This window comes from Oryza sativa, chromosome 2 (assembly GCF_034140825.1).
Source record: "Oryza sativa Japonica Group chromosome 2, ASM3414082v1".
Lineage (NCBI taxonomy): Eukaryota > Viridiplantae > Streptophyta > Magnoliopsida > Poales > Poaceae > Oryza > Oryza sativa.
In genome coordinates this window covers 7506478-7523481 of record NC_089036.1, presented here as the reverse complement: position 1 = coordinate 7523481, position 17004 = coordinate 7506478, and the positions used below count along the sequence as shown (strand labels likewise).

At 38.9% G+C, this 17004-nt stretch overlaps 2 protein-coding genes across 2 annotated transcripts; both read right to left on the bottom strand.

Annotated features, from left to right (window-relative positions):
- Window positions 1-664: 664 nt before the first annotated feature.
- Window positions 665-7147, bottom strand: LOC4328812 (citrate synthase 3, peroxisomal). The gene is made up of 13 exons (XM_015771174.2): window positions 6817-7147; window positions 5959-6139; window positions 5797-5882; window positions 5587-5691; window positions 5355-5417; window positions 4963-5072; window positions 4713-4832; window positions 4568-4643; window positions 4149-4222; window positions 3882-4002; window positions 1820-1917; window positions 1618-1741; window positions 665-1103 (listed from the first exon to the last, which is right to left on the bottom strand). The coding sequence occupies exons 1-13, from the start codon at window positions 7027-7029 to the stop codon at window positions 972-974; spliced, it is 1503 nt and encodes a 500-aa protein (XP_015626660.1). The 5' UTR covers window positions 7030-7147; the 3' UTR covers window positions 665-971.
- A 4159-nt stretch (window positions 7148-11306) lies between these two features.
- Window positions 11307-12942, bottom strand: LOC107276111 (protein RICE FLOWERING LOCUS T 1-like). Its single transcript, XM_015769366.3, has 4 exons — window positions 12745-12942; window positions 12494-12555; window positions 11822-11862; window positions 11307-11623 (listed from the first exon to the last, which is right to left on the bottom strand). The coding sequence occupies exons 1-4, from the start codon at window positions 12940-12942 to the stop codon at window positions 11367-11369; spliced, it is 558 nt and encodes a 185-aa protein (XP_015624852.1). The 3' UTR covers window positions 11307-11366.
- Window positions 12943-17004: the final 4062 nt, after the last annotated feature.

Genomic DNA, 17004 nt, shown 5'->3' with positions numbered 1-17004 from the left:
AACCGTTCTGATCAACATGCAGCAAGGAATGGAAGGATGGAGACACTTAGGTAGGCAGTGCAGTGAAGGGCCCTACCTAAGCTTGATGATAAGGTCCACATGAATGAAGACAAGTAATAATCTGACCAAAAAATGCCATCATGACTAGCAATAGAACAACGCATGTGTATAGTTCCTACGTGTGAAATATCTAGGCCAATGCAGACAGTGACATGCCACAACCTGACAAGGATTAGTTTAGTGACGAATGGTGAACTGAAAATGATGCAATGCATTTTGTGCTTGGGCTTAAGGCCCCAACCCTCAATCTCAGCTAGTGTTCATAACATTAAATCCACTATCACATAAGCAAAAATCTAATATAGCAAGAAAGTTAATGAGAAAAGAGGTAAAAAGATGAAACTATTTCTCATACAAGAAATATCTCTACACAAAAATCAAGAATTAAAACAAAGGAAAGAGAAAAGAGGTGATTAGATAAGAATTTAAAACCATGTGGTTAATGAGTCATGACAAAAACGGCAATTATAGTAGACAGTAACAGTTAAGATTCACCATCCACTGAAACAACCGGCAGTTTCTGATTTCTCAAGAACGAGCAAGAAATTGACCATGCAAGTTTGCCTCCTGTAATGCAACCAATAAACTTGATGGCATATTGATATGATCGACTGAACTGGAAAATCTTCTTCAAATTTTGCATTTTCATAGTTTCTGCCCAGAGATATCCTTTCATTCTCCATGCTTGGGAGAATTCAAGTTAAAGAGAAAATGTACATTGGGTGAGCACGATTACAACGCACGCCTCAGTGCTCTCTGGTGTGGCATTATTAGTTTATTACCCATATATACGTGAACTTGACAACTTAAGACTTACAGCTCCCAGATTCATGCAGATATGTAGACTTGTTAGCACAGGGATGAAGCTTTGCTTTTATTTTGTACGCTGGATGCTGTACCTTGAAGCTATCTTACAGGGCAGAACCTGCACGCCGACGCCTTGTTGCGTTAGAGGTAGCAATCTGACCAAGCTGTTCGCCCTGGCTTGCTGGGACTCGTTCTCTGACAGGTGTGTAATGCCTCAGCCAAACACCAGTGTATACCTGAAGAAAGAAGAAGCCATCATCAAGATATCTAGTCAACTAACTGATTAACACCATATCTGTAATTATGTATCGCATGAATCAAATATATAATACATAGGAATTAATTGGCCAGCATTCAGAATACACCCAAAAAGGTCTAGATAGAGAGCACAGTATCAAGTGATGAATGTATAAAAGGAGTCAATATATCAAGAATACTGCTGGACTTTGTTAGTGAAAGATATAACTATGCCGTGGTCATAAGAAAATCCTACGCTCCTTGTTTGCAGCCCAGAGAAGAGCTAGCCAAACCAAATGATATTCAAAAGGAAAAGAGCATATAACTATTTATTTCCCATCACCGCAGTCACTGTGCAGAATAACAATGGCTCCAATCTGGCTCAATATTGATTGACAAGAAAATCTAAATGTTAAGTTGCTCAAAAAGGAGTAATCATAATTCATGATTGACCTGGAGTTCATACTAAGGGAACATAATAGTACATGGCAAATTTGTTTGCCTATCACTGACCTGCTGAGGCCTCATAATCTTAGTGTCTGGATCATCAAGTGACTCTTTCCAATGTGCTAACCAACCAGCCATGCGAGGAATTGCAAACAGAACAGGGAAGAACTCTGTAGGGAATCCCATTGCCCTGAATCAACACAATCACAATTAGCTACTCAATGACAAAAGGAGAGAAAAGAGAAAAACAGCTTTCCCACTGATGTACCTATATATTAAGCCAGAGTAAAAATCCACATTTGGATACAGCTTCCTCTTGACAAAATAATCATCTGACAATGCTGCCTTCTCCAACGCAACAGCAACCTGACATGGCATCAGAAACCATCACAAAGGTGTATTGGATTTATCAAAGTGTTATTGCAGTTGCACACAGATAACCATGTTGTTCAGAATCCTACTTCACGAACAGAAAATAATTATTGTAGTTTTTTGTTCCATTAGGAAAAGGTTTGGAAGATAACACAGGGTAGTTAACAAAAATGTGACACCATCAATCCTCGAAGAGTGCTAGTTATAGCCTGCTTGATATTTTTGCCAAATAACTTTCCAGATTAATCAATCAAATTTCAAGTATTGTGGAAAGGATAGAATATAATCCTAATAGTTCTTGGGATTCCTCTAATACGATGGATCAAATGATCAAAGCCAGCAACCAAAATATGATATTGATTGTAGCACTTGGGCAAGTAGAACACAATTACTACACGGAACAGGTGCTTAATGTTTTGCCAATATAGCTTGTTAACCTCATGTTTATTTGAGCTTTGCAGTATTAAATATCAAAGGCTTTCTGCGATAACAGTAGTAAATCTGCAAAGTACATGTGGATGAAGAAACTGACTGAAAGCAACAATCAATGTTTCATATGTATCGGCATATGATTGATATACAAAATTCTGAAGGACAAGAATAGCATTAAAAAAGTTTTTTCTGAATGGTTAAAAATAATACATCTGTCAATAAATATCTTGATTGTCTTTTTAATTTTACAGACTCCTGAATAAAAATGATTGCTCTTTGAAATATGTGAAGCACGACGATTAATGGCATCTAAAAAGGCTAGTTGTTATTTTTTAATACAGAACCATGAATTTAGGTTTAAATTAATCATTCTGAACGATTATTAGCGTAGCCAGTTTCGTTCAAGGAGATTTTTAAATATCTAGCCAAGGGCCTGTGCGTTGTAACGGATTTTCTTAGCGATTATAAAAATATTTTTCAACTTTTTACCCAACATCATCTGCCTATTAATTATAAGAAATAACAAAATTTAAATTTTAAGTTATTTTTTGTAGTGATTATTTTGTAGCATTGGTTTTAGAACCACAAACAATATAGATATAGGAGTCTTTAAAGATATTATTTATTTATTTATTTTTCATGCTTAATAAGTCAATTAGACATGTTATAAAAAACATTATGGTCTAAATCATGTCCACTGTTTTGTTTAAACAAGGTTAAAAGTATATGTTGTGTCCATTTCCTCCCATGGACCTATGGTCCCCACATGTCAGTTGGTAAGGTGGTGACAGAACCACCACCATCGCCGTTATAACTATCAATTTGCTACATGGTAGAAAAAATAGAAACAACAATGATTTAAGAGTGCATATAAACAAGAAACATTTTAATTTATGAAACTCATATTCTAAAAAAAATGTGTTTTTAAGAAAAAAAAATGAAGCGTATATTTTAAAAAACATGTGTTTTAAGAAAAATCGAAGTGTATATTTTATCCTGTTTGATGAATGTAATTACTTTTTTCACACAAGCGTATATTATTTCCTATATTTTTATGAGATTTTAAGGGAATTGAATTTATTATTTATAAAATAGTTGTTCGATTTAAATGCACTTTATATAATATGCACAGGTACAAAATAACGAGCGCGTCAACAGACGCGCTTATATTCTAGTTACAGGAAAAGGATTGAACAGTAAAAGACTAATAAATCTGTTTGCGTTTATTCAACATTGATCAGATCAAGAAAGAAACTAATCAGAAGTATTCCATCCATCTCAATGTGTTGTGCAAAGTCCATATTCATTCATTGCAAATAAAATGTAGACCTACTGTTTAGAAATGAATGCTTCATGTTCCCAAGTACATGTCATTTAGCATCCTATAGTGCCTGACAAAATCTGTTTCTTGGGTGTTGATTGCAATGTGAAACATTAACCAAATATTTCACTAACTGAATGAAGGTTACATACATACAGTCATCATAAACTGGACTTCTTGAATAAAGAAATTCAGCATAACTAACCTCGATAAGAGGATCCCGTCCGACAATAGAGAAGACCTCCTCTGCTAGCTTTCGGATGACTTTAGCACGGGGATCATAATTCTTGTAAACACGGTGCCCAAAACCTGACATCTTTCTCTTCCTAAAGAACAAAACAGATCTCATAAAAACAAGTCCAAACATATAGATTTAAAAAGGTAAAAGCTTAAACTTCATTAAACTAAAAAAGACCTCCATGATTACATTTCAGATCAGAAAATATAAATCAGGACAGGAGTTATATATTACCTGTTTTTCACTCCCTCGATGAAATCTGGAATATTCTCCACACTTCCAATTTCATTTAACATTTTAAGTACCGCCTGGCATGTTAGAAAATGGCATTAGTGCTTCTGCATCATAATAATTGAGTAATGCCTTAATTACTTCTAAAAATAACAGATGTAGAGTCAAGGTTAAAGCGAAACAAAGGTTTTAGAACTAAATTTTCAATTATATAAAAAAATCCAAGAAAATAAAAACCTCTCTATCAAGGAGGTGACTTATTTACATTGTTAACAGAACAAATTTATAGAGTACATAGACTGTATGTCTTTGTTACTTGTGAGCTTGATCCTTAGATTCTGATGATGAATGTGTATATAAACTATTAGCAGTCCAATGCAAGAAACAAAAGTGACAACTGCTCATTGCTCAGCATTGTTTACCTCATTTGCACCACCATGCAGTGGACCATATAGAGCTCCAACAGCACCAGAAAGAGCAGTGAAGACATCAACACCACTGTAAACACAGGATAAATAATCAGGCAAGGTCAGACTCCCAATTCTTAGAATGAATGGCATTATCTACCTTGAAGCAAGGTGCCTAGCAGCAGCTGTAGAGCAGTTCATTTCATGTTCAGCATGGAGAATAAAAAGGATATCTAGAACCCTAGCAAGTCTAGGATTTGGCTTGTATTCTTTGTCACCCCTGCATCACAGTCGAAAAGGAAAATGAAGTCAATCACAAAATTGAATTGCTTATTGATTTCTAACAAAAGAAAAATGAAAGAGCACATGAGAGAACAGAATACAAATAATTCCAAAGTGATGTGACTTACAAAGAGTCTAGCATATACAAGAAGTTCTCTGAATAAGAGAGACTATTTGTAGGAAGGATAGGAGGTCTTCCAGCTAATCTCAAGTACGCTGCAGCTGCAATTGTTGGTGCCTATACAGAAAATCAAGTTAATATTGCATCAATTATTAGTAAAACCAAACATATATAAAGCTAACTGCTGGGCTTTGCCCGGCAGTGCTTGTTTCCGGAAAAATAACATTATATAAATCTAAAAGAGAAACATCATTGTGATATGCATCATGACCTTCCATAGAATATCTCTGGCTATTTTATCACTTCACTAATTCAAGAAAGAGGGTGTATCATTTAACTGGGAAATTATCCTCGATTAACTTCACTAGTACAAGAATAATCGGATTTCTTAAGTCATACCTTCCCAAGTACTCGCACAATCTGCTTATCCCTAACCTGCTTCGACTTGTAAAGATCTTGACCCTACACGAGTACAATATATGTCATTAACAACAGCAAACTATTACACATAACAGATGGTGCATACATAATTCAGATATTAAAAAATCCAATTTTTGGCTGATTCTATCATGTTAAGTAAAATCATGTGAAGAAACAACTAGCTCAATTAGTGCATTTAGAGAGTGCTTACTCTAAGAGCAGGGTTTGCATCCGGATGGAAGACAGAAAGCGTGCTCATTGCACTGGCAAGGGCACCCATGGGATGAGCGTCATGAGGCATTGCTTGTATGATATCCTGTCAACGTTAAAAGAACACCAAGCCATTAGTTATTAGTACAAATTAAACAGAAAAGCTGTCCATATATACTGCAATGATACACAATAAGATGGCAAAACATACCAAGAGTCCCTGGGGAACAGCAGAGTGCTGAGAAATCGCAAATTCCCATCCAGCCAATTGGCTCTGGGTAGGCAAACTTCCGTACACTGCAAGAGCAAACATGTTTTCAACAACAAAAACTACATTTGCATTAAAGAGGAAATAAAGGTGCAGAACACTTACTCAGGAGGTAGGCCACCTCAACAAATGAGCTGCTTTCAGCCAACTCTTCAATTGGGTATCCCCTGTAACGAAGAATTCCCTCATCCCCATCAATGTAGCAGATGGATGAGCGAACTGGGGCTGTGTTGAGATAACCAGGATCATAGATCTTAAGACCCTTGTCGTCCTTTCCAGTGGTAATCTGCAACAATTAACCCAAAAAAAATCCTATTTAACTCTGGGATGATCTCATATAGCAAAGGCATCATAATATGCACAGAGCTTGAGCTGTCCACACATTCTCTTGAAATTTTAGTCCTAAACCAAAAGGTAGTGAAGTAACATTTGCATAGTTATCTAATAATTCGGTAGTTGCATTCTAGTTTGTTCGCAAGAAGTACCTGCCAATCAAGCAGAACAATTTACTACAACTACGAAGTCACATGCAAGCACTAGAAGATTTAGGATAACTTCATTGTGAACAAACGGGTAAGCTGCGACCTCATCGAAGTCAACCAGGATAACAATTAGAAATCGCCACACCTACATCCATACAGACACTATAATGAGGAACTAAACTCAATAATCATGCTAGTTTCGACTTTCTGACATCTCCAGGGAGAAGATTTGTCCAAAGGGGGGTGGCGATTGGGCGAAATTTACACATCGGTTTTGTCACCCAATCACTAGCAGCAGACGAAAATTGAGCACAACCAAGATCGCAATCCCCTAATCCAAGCCGATTCCACAGAAATCCAGCTTGATCCACCAACCAAAACCCGCATCCCGAAATCCCGCAACACCCCCCACATAACCCGGCGCGGATCACGGCGCAGGTCGCGGCAACGAAGAAGCCAGCAGTAAGCGTAGCGCTCCTACCTTCTTGAAGTCGGTGGCGCGCACGGTCCCCTCGTCCGACACCTTGACCTCGTACCTCTTCCCCGTCCTCCCATCCACCACCGCCAGCGCGCCGCCTCGCGCCCCCGCAGACGCCGCCGACCTCTCCAGCGGCCCCGCCGCGTCCGCCTCCCCGCAGGCGGCGGCGGGGGAGGCGAGGTGGGCGGAGAGCACGGCGAGGCGGGCGCGATCCATCGGCGAGGAGAGCAGAGCAGAGCAGAGGTGGGCGCGGGTGGTGGTTGCTTGGACGACTCGTCTGCGTTGGGTTGCAGGTTGGGGTTTGTTTGGGTTTGGCTTCCGCTTTGCGGGAATTATCGAGTCGTGGATGCTGCTGCTGTTATTATTGTGGGGGGAGATGGAGAAGGTGCAGGACCACTGGGGGCCTCGTGGGGGGATCAGATGATGATGACGATGGTGATGACGACGACGACGATGAGATTTGTTTTCGGTGAGTTTGCACGTCTTACGGTTTCATTTTCAACGCGGGCTTCTATTTGAACTCTTATTAAAATACATCTTCCAATTACTTAAACTTATTATGAAGGTTATTCCAATTCTAAATTGCCACGATTTTCTTGTGTCATATATCACGTGGGTGCTAATTCTTTTTCTCCTTTTATTTTTCTTTTTTCAAAACCACCTTGAGTAATAAGAACGGTTTTACAAAATTTAGAGGGTTGGATGTCCGGTTTTAAAGTTTAAGGCGTTAAACGGACTTCTATTTAAAGTTTAGAGGGGTATTTGGAAATTTTCCATTCTTTTTCTCCTTTTATTTTTCCTTTTTCTCCCCTTTCTCTTCTTCCTTCCTCTTCGTGTGTAAGAAATAAAAAAAGAGGGGAAAAAAACAAAAACATAGAGAATAATAATGAAAAAAATGGGATAGGAATGTGTGTATGACATACCATGTCAATGTTATGTAAGATCGGGTAATTTGAAATCAGAATAATACACTTTAACAAGTCATGGATCTAAAAATCTCTGCTACTTAGAAAACCGATATTTTTGGTGGTGAGTCCTGAACAATCAAACAGCTAAGTTGTTTCCTAAGATCCTCCCACAAGATCAACACTCCAAAATGCCCAATCCTTGTATCGCGCTCCAACCACCCATTCGTGCATCCACTCTCTTCGCGCTCCGTCGCACGCGCGCCGGCTCCCCTTTTGCCGCCCACCTTCCAACCCTGCTCCCTTCGCCGCCACCAAAGTCGTCGTCCCATTGCTCATACGCCTCTACCCATCGCACCGATCCACACTGCCACCGATGACGATTTCCTCCGCTCATCCCCTAACCACCGCCCCATCCCTCCCAAGTCAAGGTACACGGATGTTCGCGCAAGGGATAATTTCAGGTTGACGTGGCATATTCGCCAAGGTGTAGTTTGTTAGAGTTTTGTGTCGAATATGTGTACGTAGTCGGTTGCAATTTAGGACTTGGAGTTGTAATAGGTGTTTGGACTAGAGTAAGAGTCAGATTTTATCTTGGTTGTAACCGCAAGACGACAATAGCATAGGTATGGATACGACTGACCGACGGCCTAGCCGATGGAGGGTCGTGAATACCCGGATACACTGTAATATGCTGGATCGGGGAAGACCGCTCGTAATCAGTGCTCTGGGGATGTAGGTTTTGACTGAACCTCGTTAACAAATATCATGCCTCAGTGTCGCCTTCATGTTTAGATCTTCTATGGCGTTTCTTCCACGTTCGGTTTTCGAGGTATATATCGGGCTGGTTTTATAACAGTGTGCGCGTGCGGCTGCGAGGGAGAAGGGAGTGGGGAGGCACTCGAATGACTGTGCATTACATAATATAATTTGATGGACATAAAGAAGATTAATTAGATCACCATCCTAAAGATAGAGACAACACTATCCACAATTAGTGAAAATCCTGCAAGCTACATGTAGTCCTAGTTCAAACCTAAAAACAGACTCCATGAAATTAGCGCCTGATGGTTCTACCAATGAGAACTTGCGCACATTGCACATCACCGCCGGCAACATTGAACCGAATTAGAAGGTATCATCAGAGTGTAACTGCATTGCAAATCAACCACTCGTCCAAGTGTGGTCGCAAAATGCGAAGAACAACCAATGACTGCAATCAATCGGCCACGAGCCAATGTGGGGTCCCACCCACGGCATCAACTGCACGAAGAAGGTTCTCTCAAGCGGCTCTCCCATAGAGGATGCGATATGATTCACCGCTGCCGCTCATCCGAAAGTCGGAGAGAGGTTTTCACCCATAGATATTGATGTGGTGGAGAAGGAGAAAACCCATCATAACGATGTCTATAAGGAGGGGAGCGGTGCCACATATAATCACAGGACATTATACATGCATGAATATATGAATATATGTTGCTGCATTACTCTAGCTACCAAGTCAGCTCAAAGCATAAATGGATTGAAGCCTCGCTCATTTTGGAGATAAGAATTTGAGCGGCAGAATATCATGTCGAGATGAGTGGGTGAGATACTTTTTTTGACGTTGGTATCTCATCATTGAAGTATATACCCTCATATGTCCCTTCCTTTTCCTTTCGTGAGGTATATGTCGGATATGCACCTTTTTATATATGTATCTTTTACAGAATTGATCTATCTACTGCAGAATCTTATCTATTTTAGCCTTACATGCAACATAAACTTACTCTTCTGAGAAAGTCGATTTACAACACGTGCACTTATCCTTTGTATATCATCTAAATACAATCCATTCTAAAATATATAGCTATCTTATATATCTAGTCATAGCCATAAATATATAGCTATGTTTTCGGAGCCATTGTTTCACTTATTCGCGGGATAAGCAAAACGACATATTTGTAAAAGAAAAATAATTTGTGAATAAAATTTTTATATACATGTTCCTAGTGATCTAAAAGCAAAAGCTGAAAAATAAATTTTGATGAAAAAAAATCTCAAAATCAGCTCCAAATTTAAAGTTGAAAATTCAATTTTGGCTAATAATAAGCATAATCATAAGTGAAAAAATGAGGCCCAAGAGAGGGAGGGTGAAGTAGTCATTAAAAATTCTAGAACAAAAATAATAACATAGTGATTACAACGTTATAATGTTATATGCTAAACTATGTTTTTTATGTTATATTTATCCATATATAACTCACTCTGTATGTAAAAAAAATAGACATAGTAATAAGAGAAAATAACCCCTATTTTCTCTGTCTTAAAATGTAATAGTAGCTATTTCTATCTACAGAACATGCACTTATCCATATCCACATCCAGAAATAACTACATTTCGAGGCTAAGGGAGTATAAAAAACCACTTCTCATTAACATATTTAACTGGGACAGATTGGGAGTAAAAAGTTAAATTAAATGCGTCTTAGTCTCTTAATAATTGAATCAGATATCTTGAATCATATATTCGATCCTTCTAAATTGTGCTATATCCATATCAAATAGAGAATATATCTCTACTATTATAAAAATTGAAGATGTTTTTACCGGTACTTTGATACGTCATACAATCCGTGTATGAGTCGGTTTTCAAATTTGTTCATTTTTAGAAATAAAAATCCATACATATTTGAGTCGGATTCTTATAATTCCGTTCGCTTTTAGAAGTACAAAATGAGTCGTATAAGAAATATCTTTAAAAAAACTCGCATATTAACTTGACATGATATTTTAGAAAAAAATATATATCCAAATGAATTCTCACAGTGAATTTCACGTTGAACAATAAAATAGCCTTCACCCATTGCAACGCACGGATATTTTTTCTAATGACTATATAAAGATAAAAATGATGCTCCGTTCATCCCATTTAAGTGCGGTTGTAGATTTCTGTGTCTAACGTTTCATTGTTCATTTTATTTGAAATTCTTTTATGATTAATATTTTATTATTATTAGATGATAAAACATGAATAGTAATTTATAGACGCGACTTAATTTTTTTTTCATAAACTTTTTAAATAAGATGGACGATCAAATGTTGGACATATAAACACACAATTTCATTTAAAATGAGACGGAGGGAGTATATACGATGTTCCATGCATGTACCACGTGGAGCATCGCACCACACGCATGAATGATATATGTTTTAATTTATTATTATACGGACACACATCGATCTTACATAAAAATACCTGTTTGTATGTGTCTATATATATATACATATATATATATATATATATATATATATATATATATATATATATATATATATATATATATATATATATATGATCCATTTCGTTTACTACATCACATAATTAACCTATAAGTGTATGTATAACAGTACATATATCGCACACCACATCCTCTCACTATATATAAACTACACCAAGCACAACAGGGATAATATTGCAGCTAGCTCTAGCTACAAATTAAACTTAAAGCATGCAGCATATACATATAGATATATAAGTACATATATATATCATCATATGCTACGTTTTTATTCGATCGTTGACCACATTGATCTATATAATATAGATACTGCATGCAAATTATAAATGCATGTAATATAGCTAATTAAGCTATAGAGCTTGATTAATTAGGCTTGGCGGCGGCGGGAGGTGTAAGGTCCGGTGAACCTCCGGCCGCCGGAGCCGGCCTGGCGCTGGCAGTTGAAGTAGACGGCGGCGACGGGCGCGCCGAGGTTGTAGCGGCGGGCGAAGGCGCGGGTGGTGAAGTTGTGGCGCACCGCCGGCGCGTACACCGTCTCCCTCCCCAGCTGCCGGAACAGCACCAGCACCATCCTGTGGATCCCCGTCGTCGGGTTCGGGCTCTCGTAGCACACCACCTCCCTCCCTGCATCCGTATCGCAAAGCAACCGCGCCTCTCAGATCATATATATCGCCAATTCATTAAATATTTTATATATAACGTTGGTCAGTTTATTTTAACCTGACCAACAGAGAAAGTATATATTATACTATTCGAATCTCGATCTCATGTCTCATCGATCTATAAATCTAGTGTTAAGTAGAGATTGCATATTGTACGTACCATATGTAGCATCGGTTGAAGCCGGGATGTCAGTCACCATCCTGCAAATACACGCATGGACATATATCGATAAGTAGCTAGTTAGCACATAGATCCATATATAGAGTTCCATATATGTACATATTGATCGATCCCGATACATATGATCTAGCTGTACTGCATCACGGATCGATCGATCGATCGATCGATTTATGTATGTATTGTGTGGTTCGAGATGAACTAACGCACACACCGATCGACCACGTGGACACAACGCATGCGTGTACATCCATGACATGGCGCACATTTGTACGGTAGCTGATCGACGTACACGCGTGCAGCATGCATTGTTACAAGTGTATATTTGGTCCCTAGCTATCTATACTATACACAATTACCCACAGTTTTTTCTGCATGCAAGTTGCAAGCTGCATTTGCACCGTTTGTTGCGCACACAGGGGGGCTGTAAGTGGGTCAGCCGCGAACCCACTTATAGGTTAAAATAAGTGGCTTATTTTAGCCTATAAGTGGGTTTAGCGGGTTAGCCACTTATACCGCGCATGCGTATGCACGTGCGTGCAAAATGATCGGTTTAATTTATTTTATGGAATGTAAAAAAATTGACACTAATTAAATTGATTGATAATTAACTGAGATCGATGTAGCTAGCTATAGCTACTATATAGTGCTCACCAGTGGAGGTATTCCCTCAGAGTTGGATTGCTAGGGTTAGGTGCATCAGGATCAACCATCACCTACAACATAGATGGGTATTCACACAGTTAGCATAAATCCACGCATGAACTGATGAACATATATATTATATGCATATATATGATCAGGTGGTGCCAATTCGGTAGGTAACATAATTAATTAACGCGCAAAAGCTTTATACGCCAATGTATTAACACTAAAATTGTATAAAGATGGCACGAAAATAGTACCAGAGTATATGCGACGCGAAGATCGTCTCCCCCGACTTCGACCACCGGTTTCTCCGCGACCGCCGGTGCGCGAAGCTCCACGCCGCTTATGACCGGCATGCCATCATCACCATACATGACGGTGAGATCGACGGTGCTGATGAAGGGATCCAGGACATCTCCGATCACACGCCCTGTAGCCAATGAATCGTTGGCCATTTCTGACGATTTGCTTAATTGGATCGAATTGCTAGCTAGCTATATTGTGCTGGGGATTGAGCTAGACAGCAGTGAGAACAAATACTGCGAGCTACAGGAGCTTGCAGCTGGTATATATGCTGTATATGTTTTTTGGGTGTGTGTTGTCGTCGGCGATGGCTAGCTGTGTAGATAGAATTGGTTTGTGTTGTGTTGGGACAAAAGCTACAAGGGTTGCGTGCTATTTATAGGGTACAAACTGCCGACCTTGCACATCACACATTCGCATGCATCGTTCTCCGGCCGGCGCTTCGGTGACAAATTCTCCTAGATTTTGACAGGTCTGACAAATTTATTTCTAGCGTGTCTTTAATTTGATTTCCTAGGACGGCAGATGTATGTTCAACTACATATTTGATGTAGAGACTCGATTCAATTGTGTTTGTTTTTAAGAAAACAAAATATGTATGTCAAAATATATCTCTACTATTATAAAAATTAAAGATGTTTTTGCCGGTATTTTGATACGTTATTCATGTTTGAGCCGGTTTTTAAGTTCATTCGCTTTTGAAATTACATATTTGTATTTGGGTAGGTTTTTAAATTCGTTTGCTTTTGAAAATATAGAAAGAGTCGTATAAGAATTCTCTTTAAAGAACTCGCATGCTAACTTGAGACAATCGGACTCCTAATTATTGTAGCTCATGATCTTGTAAAAACAATATTCAAGTAAATTCCTATAGTGAATTTCAGTTTAGCTAAATCGTATAACAATAATAAGATTAAGGCTGTGTTCGCTCCAACCGGTTCCTGACCCAAACAGTACGCACGGAAACAGAACGGTCCATTAGCACGTGATTAATTAAGTATTTTCTTTTTTTTTTCAAAAATGGATCAATATGATTTTTAAGCAACTTCCGTAGAGATTTTTTTTTTCAAAAAACGCACCGTTTAGCTATTTGAAAAGCGCGCGGACGGAAAACGAGAGCAGGGAGTTGTGAACCAGCTCTTGCGAACAGAGCCTAAGCCCTAAGATATATAGCCTTCACCCATTGCAACGCACGTGTATTTTTTTTAAGTATATCTTCATATATAGAGACTGGATTCATCTCGATTCTATCATTGAAAAAGAATTGAGGCATGCGTACACAGGTCGTAAGCATTTCTCTTTTCCTTTTTAACTTGAAAGGAATTTCTTTTTCCTTTTCTAACAATTGGAATGAAATATGGATAAAGCTACATACGCATCTCTAGCGTGTGTGCTGTGCGTGTGTCTGTTAATTTGTATGTGACAGCACATCCTTTTTGCCATGTGTGTGATTTCAATAGGCTTATGGATCAACTTTTTTTTTTCAAAAAAAAAGAAGGGAAAGCTTAGAATCTTTGAGACTTGAGAGCGCCCTGGAGATCACTGCTGGTACGTATTCTTGGCCTTTTTCGGGTCAAATATTCTCTCCTTCACTATTGGCTTATTGGTTTTCACCTTTTTTTTTTTTAGCTTGGCCCGGAATGGATAGGCCGACCTACAGATGTGCACCCATTTTTATTAACCAAGGTTGAAGCCATACAATATTGCTGTTGAGTTCACTGAATTTTTAGGAGTCACACTATACTAATATCAATATGATCTACATTTTAATTTGACAATGATTTTATTTGGGCGTCCAACATGATCCATGCGATTGGATACCCTGAAGCACCACTCCACTTTGTGTTCTACCCTTATCTGCACCTCGTTCTTAGGCTGATCCATACATACCCCTTGCCCTTCTCCCCCTTCTTCCTTCCTCTCTTCCCCTGGGTTTGGCAAACGTACTCTAGCTAAGGGCATGTTCTTTTTTTATTATCATTGTCAGATTATCGCGTTCATGCATGCTTTTCAAGTTTCTAAACGGTATGATTAATGCAAAACTTTCTTCATTAGTATGTCTTATTAGTGAACTCTTTTAAATCAACTTATCATATTTCTAATATTTAATTCGTTCGCTTGTGTCCTCGAATAATTATCATAAATTTAGTTTCATCCATTACTATGATGGCAATGACTTAGGGACCGTTTGAAAGTGCTAATGGGCCCTAAGTCATATTGCTTATCCTACAAGCTATAATTATTCTGCAATTTGCCTCATGCTGGTCCTTGTCAACAATGCAAACCCTTCTCTCTCTCTCTCTCTCTCTCTCACACACACACACACACACACCCCGATCGAGGTACATCTCGTTGGGTGTCCGCATTTGAGTTATTAGCTCGAGAGGACGAGGAGATCATCTGCAAGGGAGGAGATGCCACCATTGGAGTGGGGATCTAGCTAGATGGTTAATTGGGGACTCTGCTTGATCCATTTGGTGCTAATTAGAGCAAGGCTAATATTATAGCCTATTGCCGGCTACACTTCATTCTATAGCTAATGCTGAAGCCAACTACTCATACAATAGGTTGCTTGTTGGCTAGCTACATCTCATAAATAAAATAATTAATTATAACTAGCACATGTCAATGTGTATGATCAAGAGTGAAGTGGATCATTATTGTAGCCAATTTTGTTTTGACATTAACATTTGTATGCTACAGAAGTAATCACAAAACACCACATAGTTCACACACTTTTCTAAGGACCAGTAGAGCTCACGATGGCCTAAGGAGCTAGTGCTACCTCCCTCTTCGTCCGGTGAGACATGGTGTTGGTGGTGGGGAACTATGGTTTTAGGCAGGAATTTCTCACGGGGGCGGGAGAGATTATTCAAGGTGGAAGAGGAGCAGGGCTGTGGTCGAGGTGGCCAGCGGAAGAAGGAGATCGGAAGCGGCGAAATATTGCGATGGGGAATTTTGGAGCGACTGGATTTTTTTTGTCATATATATAGGTAGTTTCGCGAGTGCGGGAGGGAGAGGTGGAGAAGCGCAGGAGCTGCGTCAGAGAGAGGGGAGGAGAAGCACAGGAGCCGGAGGGGGACATTGCACTGTCGGAAGAGAAATCGTCACGGTGGTCTCGCGCGTTGAGAATCAATGGGGCGGAGGCGATCGAGAGGAAGGGGATCGGGAGGGGAGGGCGATGCAGATGGGGAGGGCAATGTGGAGGGGTAGTATGATCCACTGTGGTTGCACAGGCCCCACAATGTGTGTTTTTAATCGCCGGGAGCAGCTGCAAGCGAGCGATACCAACTAAAAAATCTCTATCGCCGGGCTACAAATTAGTCAGTCGTTTTCTTCTATCCCTCTTCTCTTCTCTCCCCTCTACACAGGAATATGATGATGTGGCATAGTTTTGCAACTCATTATTTTACCTGCTCTTAATGACATTGATGTATAGAGCGTAGTTCTAGCAGGAGGAGGAATTCATTAGAAGGCGCCAATAGGTACTTGTATATTTTTTATGATTTTTTTTGCGATCATTTTCTTTATTTTGTTCCATATTCGAATGTATGGCAACCAACCAATTGTTTTTAGAGATGTTGCACAACTTTATTTTTCAATTAATGTACAAATTTCTAACATTTTAACTTAATTTATTAAATTATTCTAATTTCACAAAAATATAAATTATCCTAACTAAATTGTTCTTTTATTGATGTGGGGATTTTCAAAGGAGCCTCTAATTAATAGTACTAGTTTGATACCCCGCGCGTTGCTGCGAGATTTTATGGTGATGATAAACAACTTTGTAAATATGTGCTTACAAACATAATTGAAGAATTGAAATATCAAAAATAAACATTCTAAAATAATAAAGTGTAAAGTTGGCATTTGAGTAGTAGATGGTTAACGGATATAGCAGTGGCTTAATATGGTGGATGGATGCAATGTATGACCAGGAGCACTTAAGTGGGTCATCCATTGATGTGCCTAATTACCCATGGCAGTTTCCTTACTTAAAGCATGCACAGTTAAACAAACAAAGATGCATTTGATCCGACGGCTATTGATTATCGATGATATGGCTTAACCTGGATGCTTCTTTATAGTGTTAATGCTTGTAGTGGATACCAACTATATAGGAAAAGAGAATGCATATAAATTGTGCATCACCAGCATGCTGAGATCATGTGCAAACCTGATGTACTTTTGAAAGGGAGAGGATCATATAC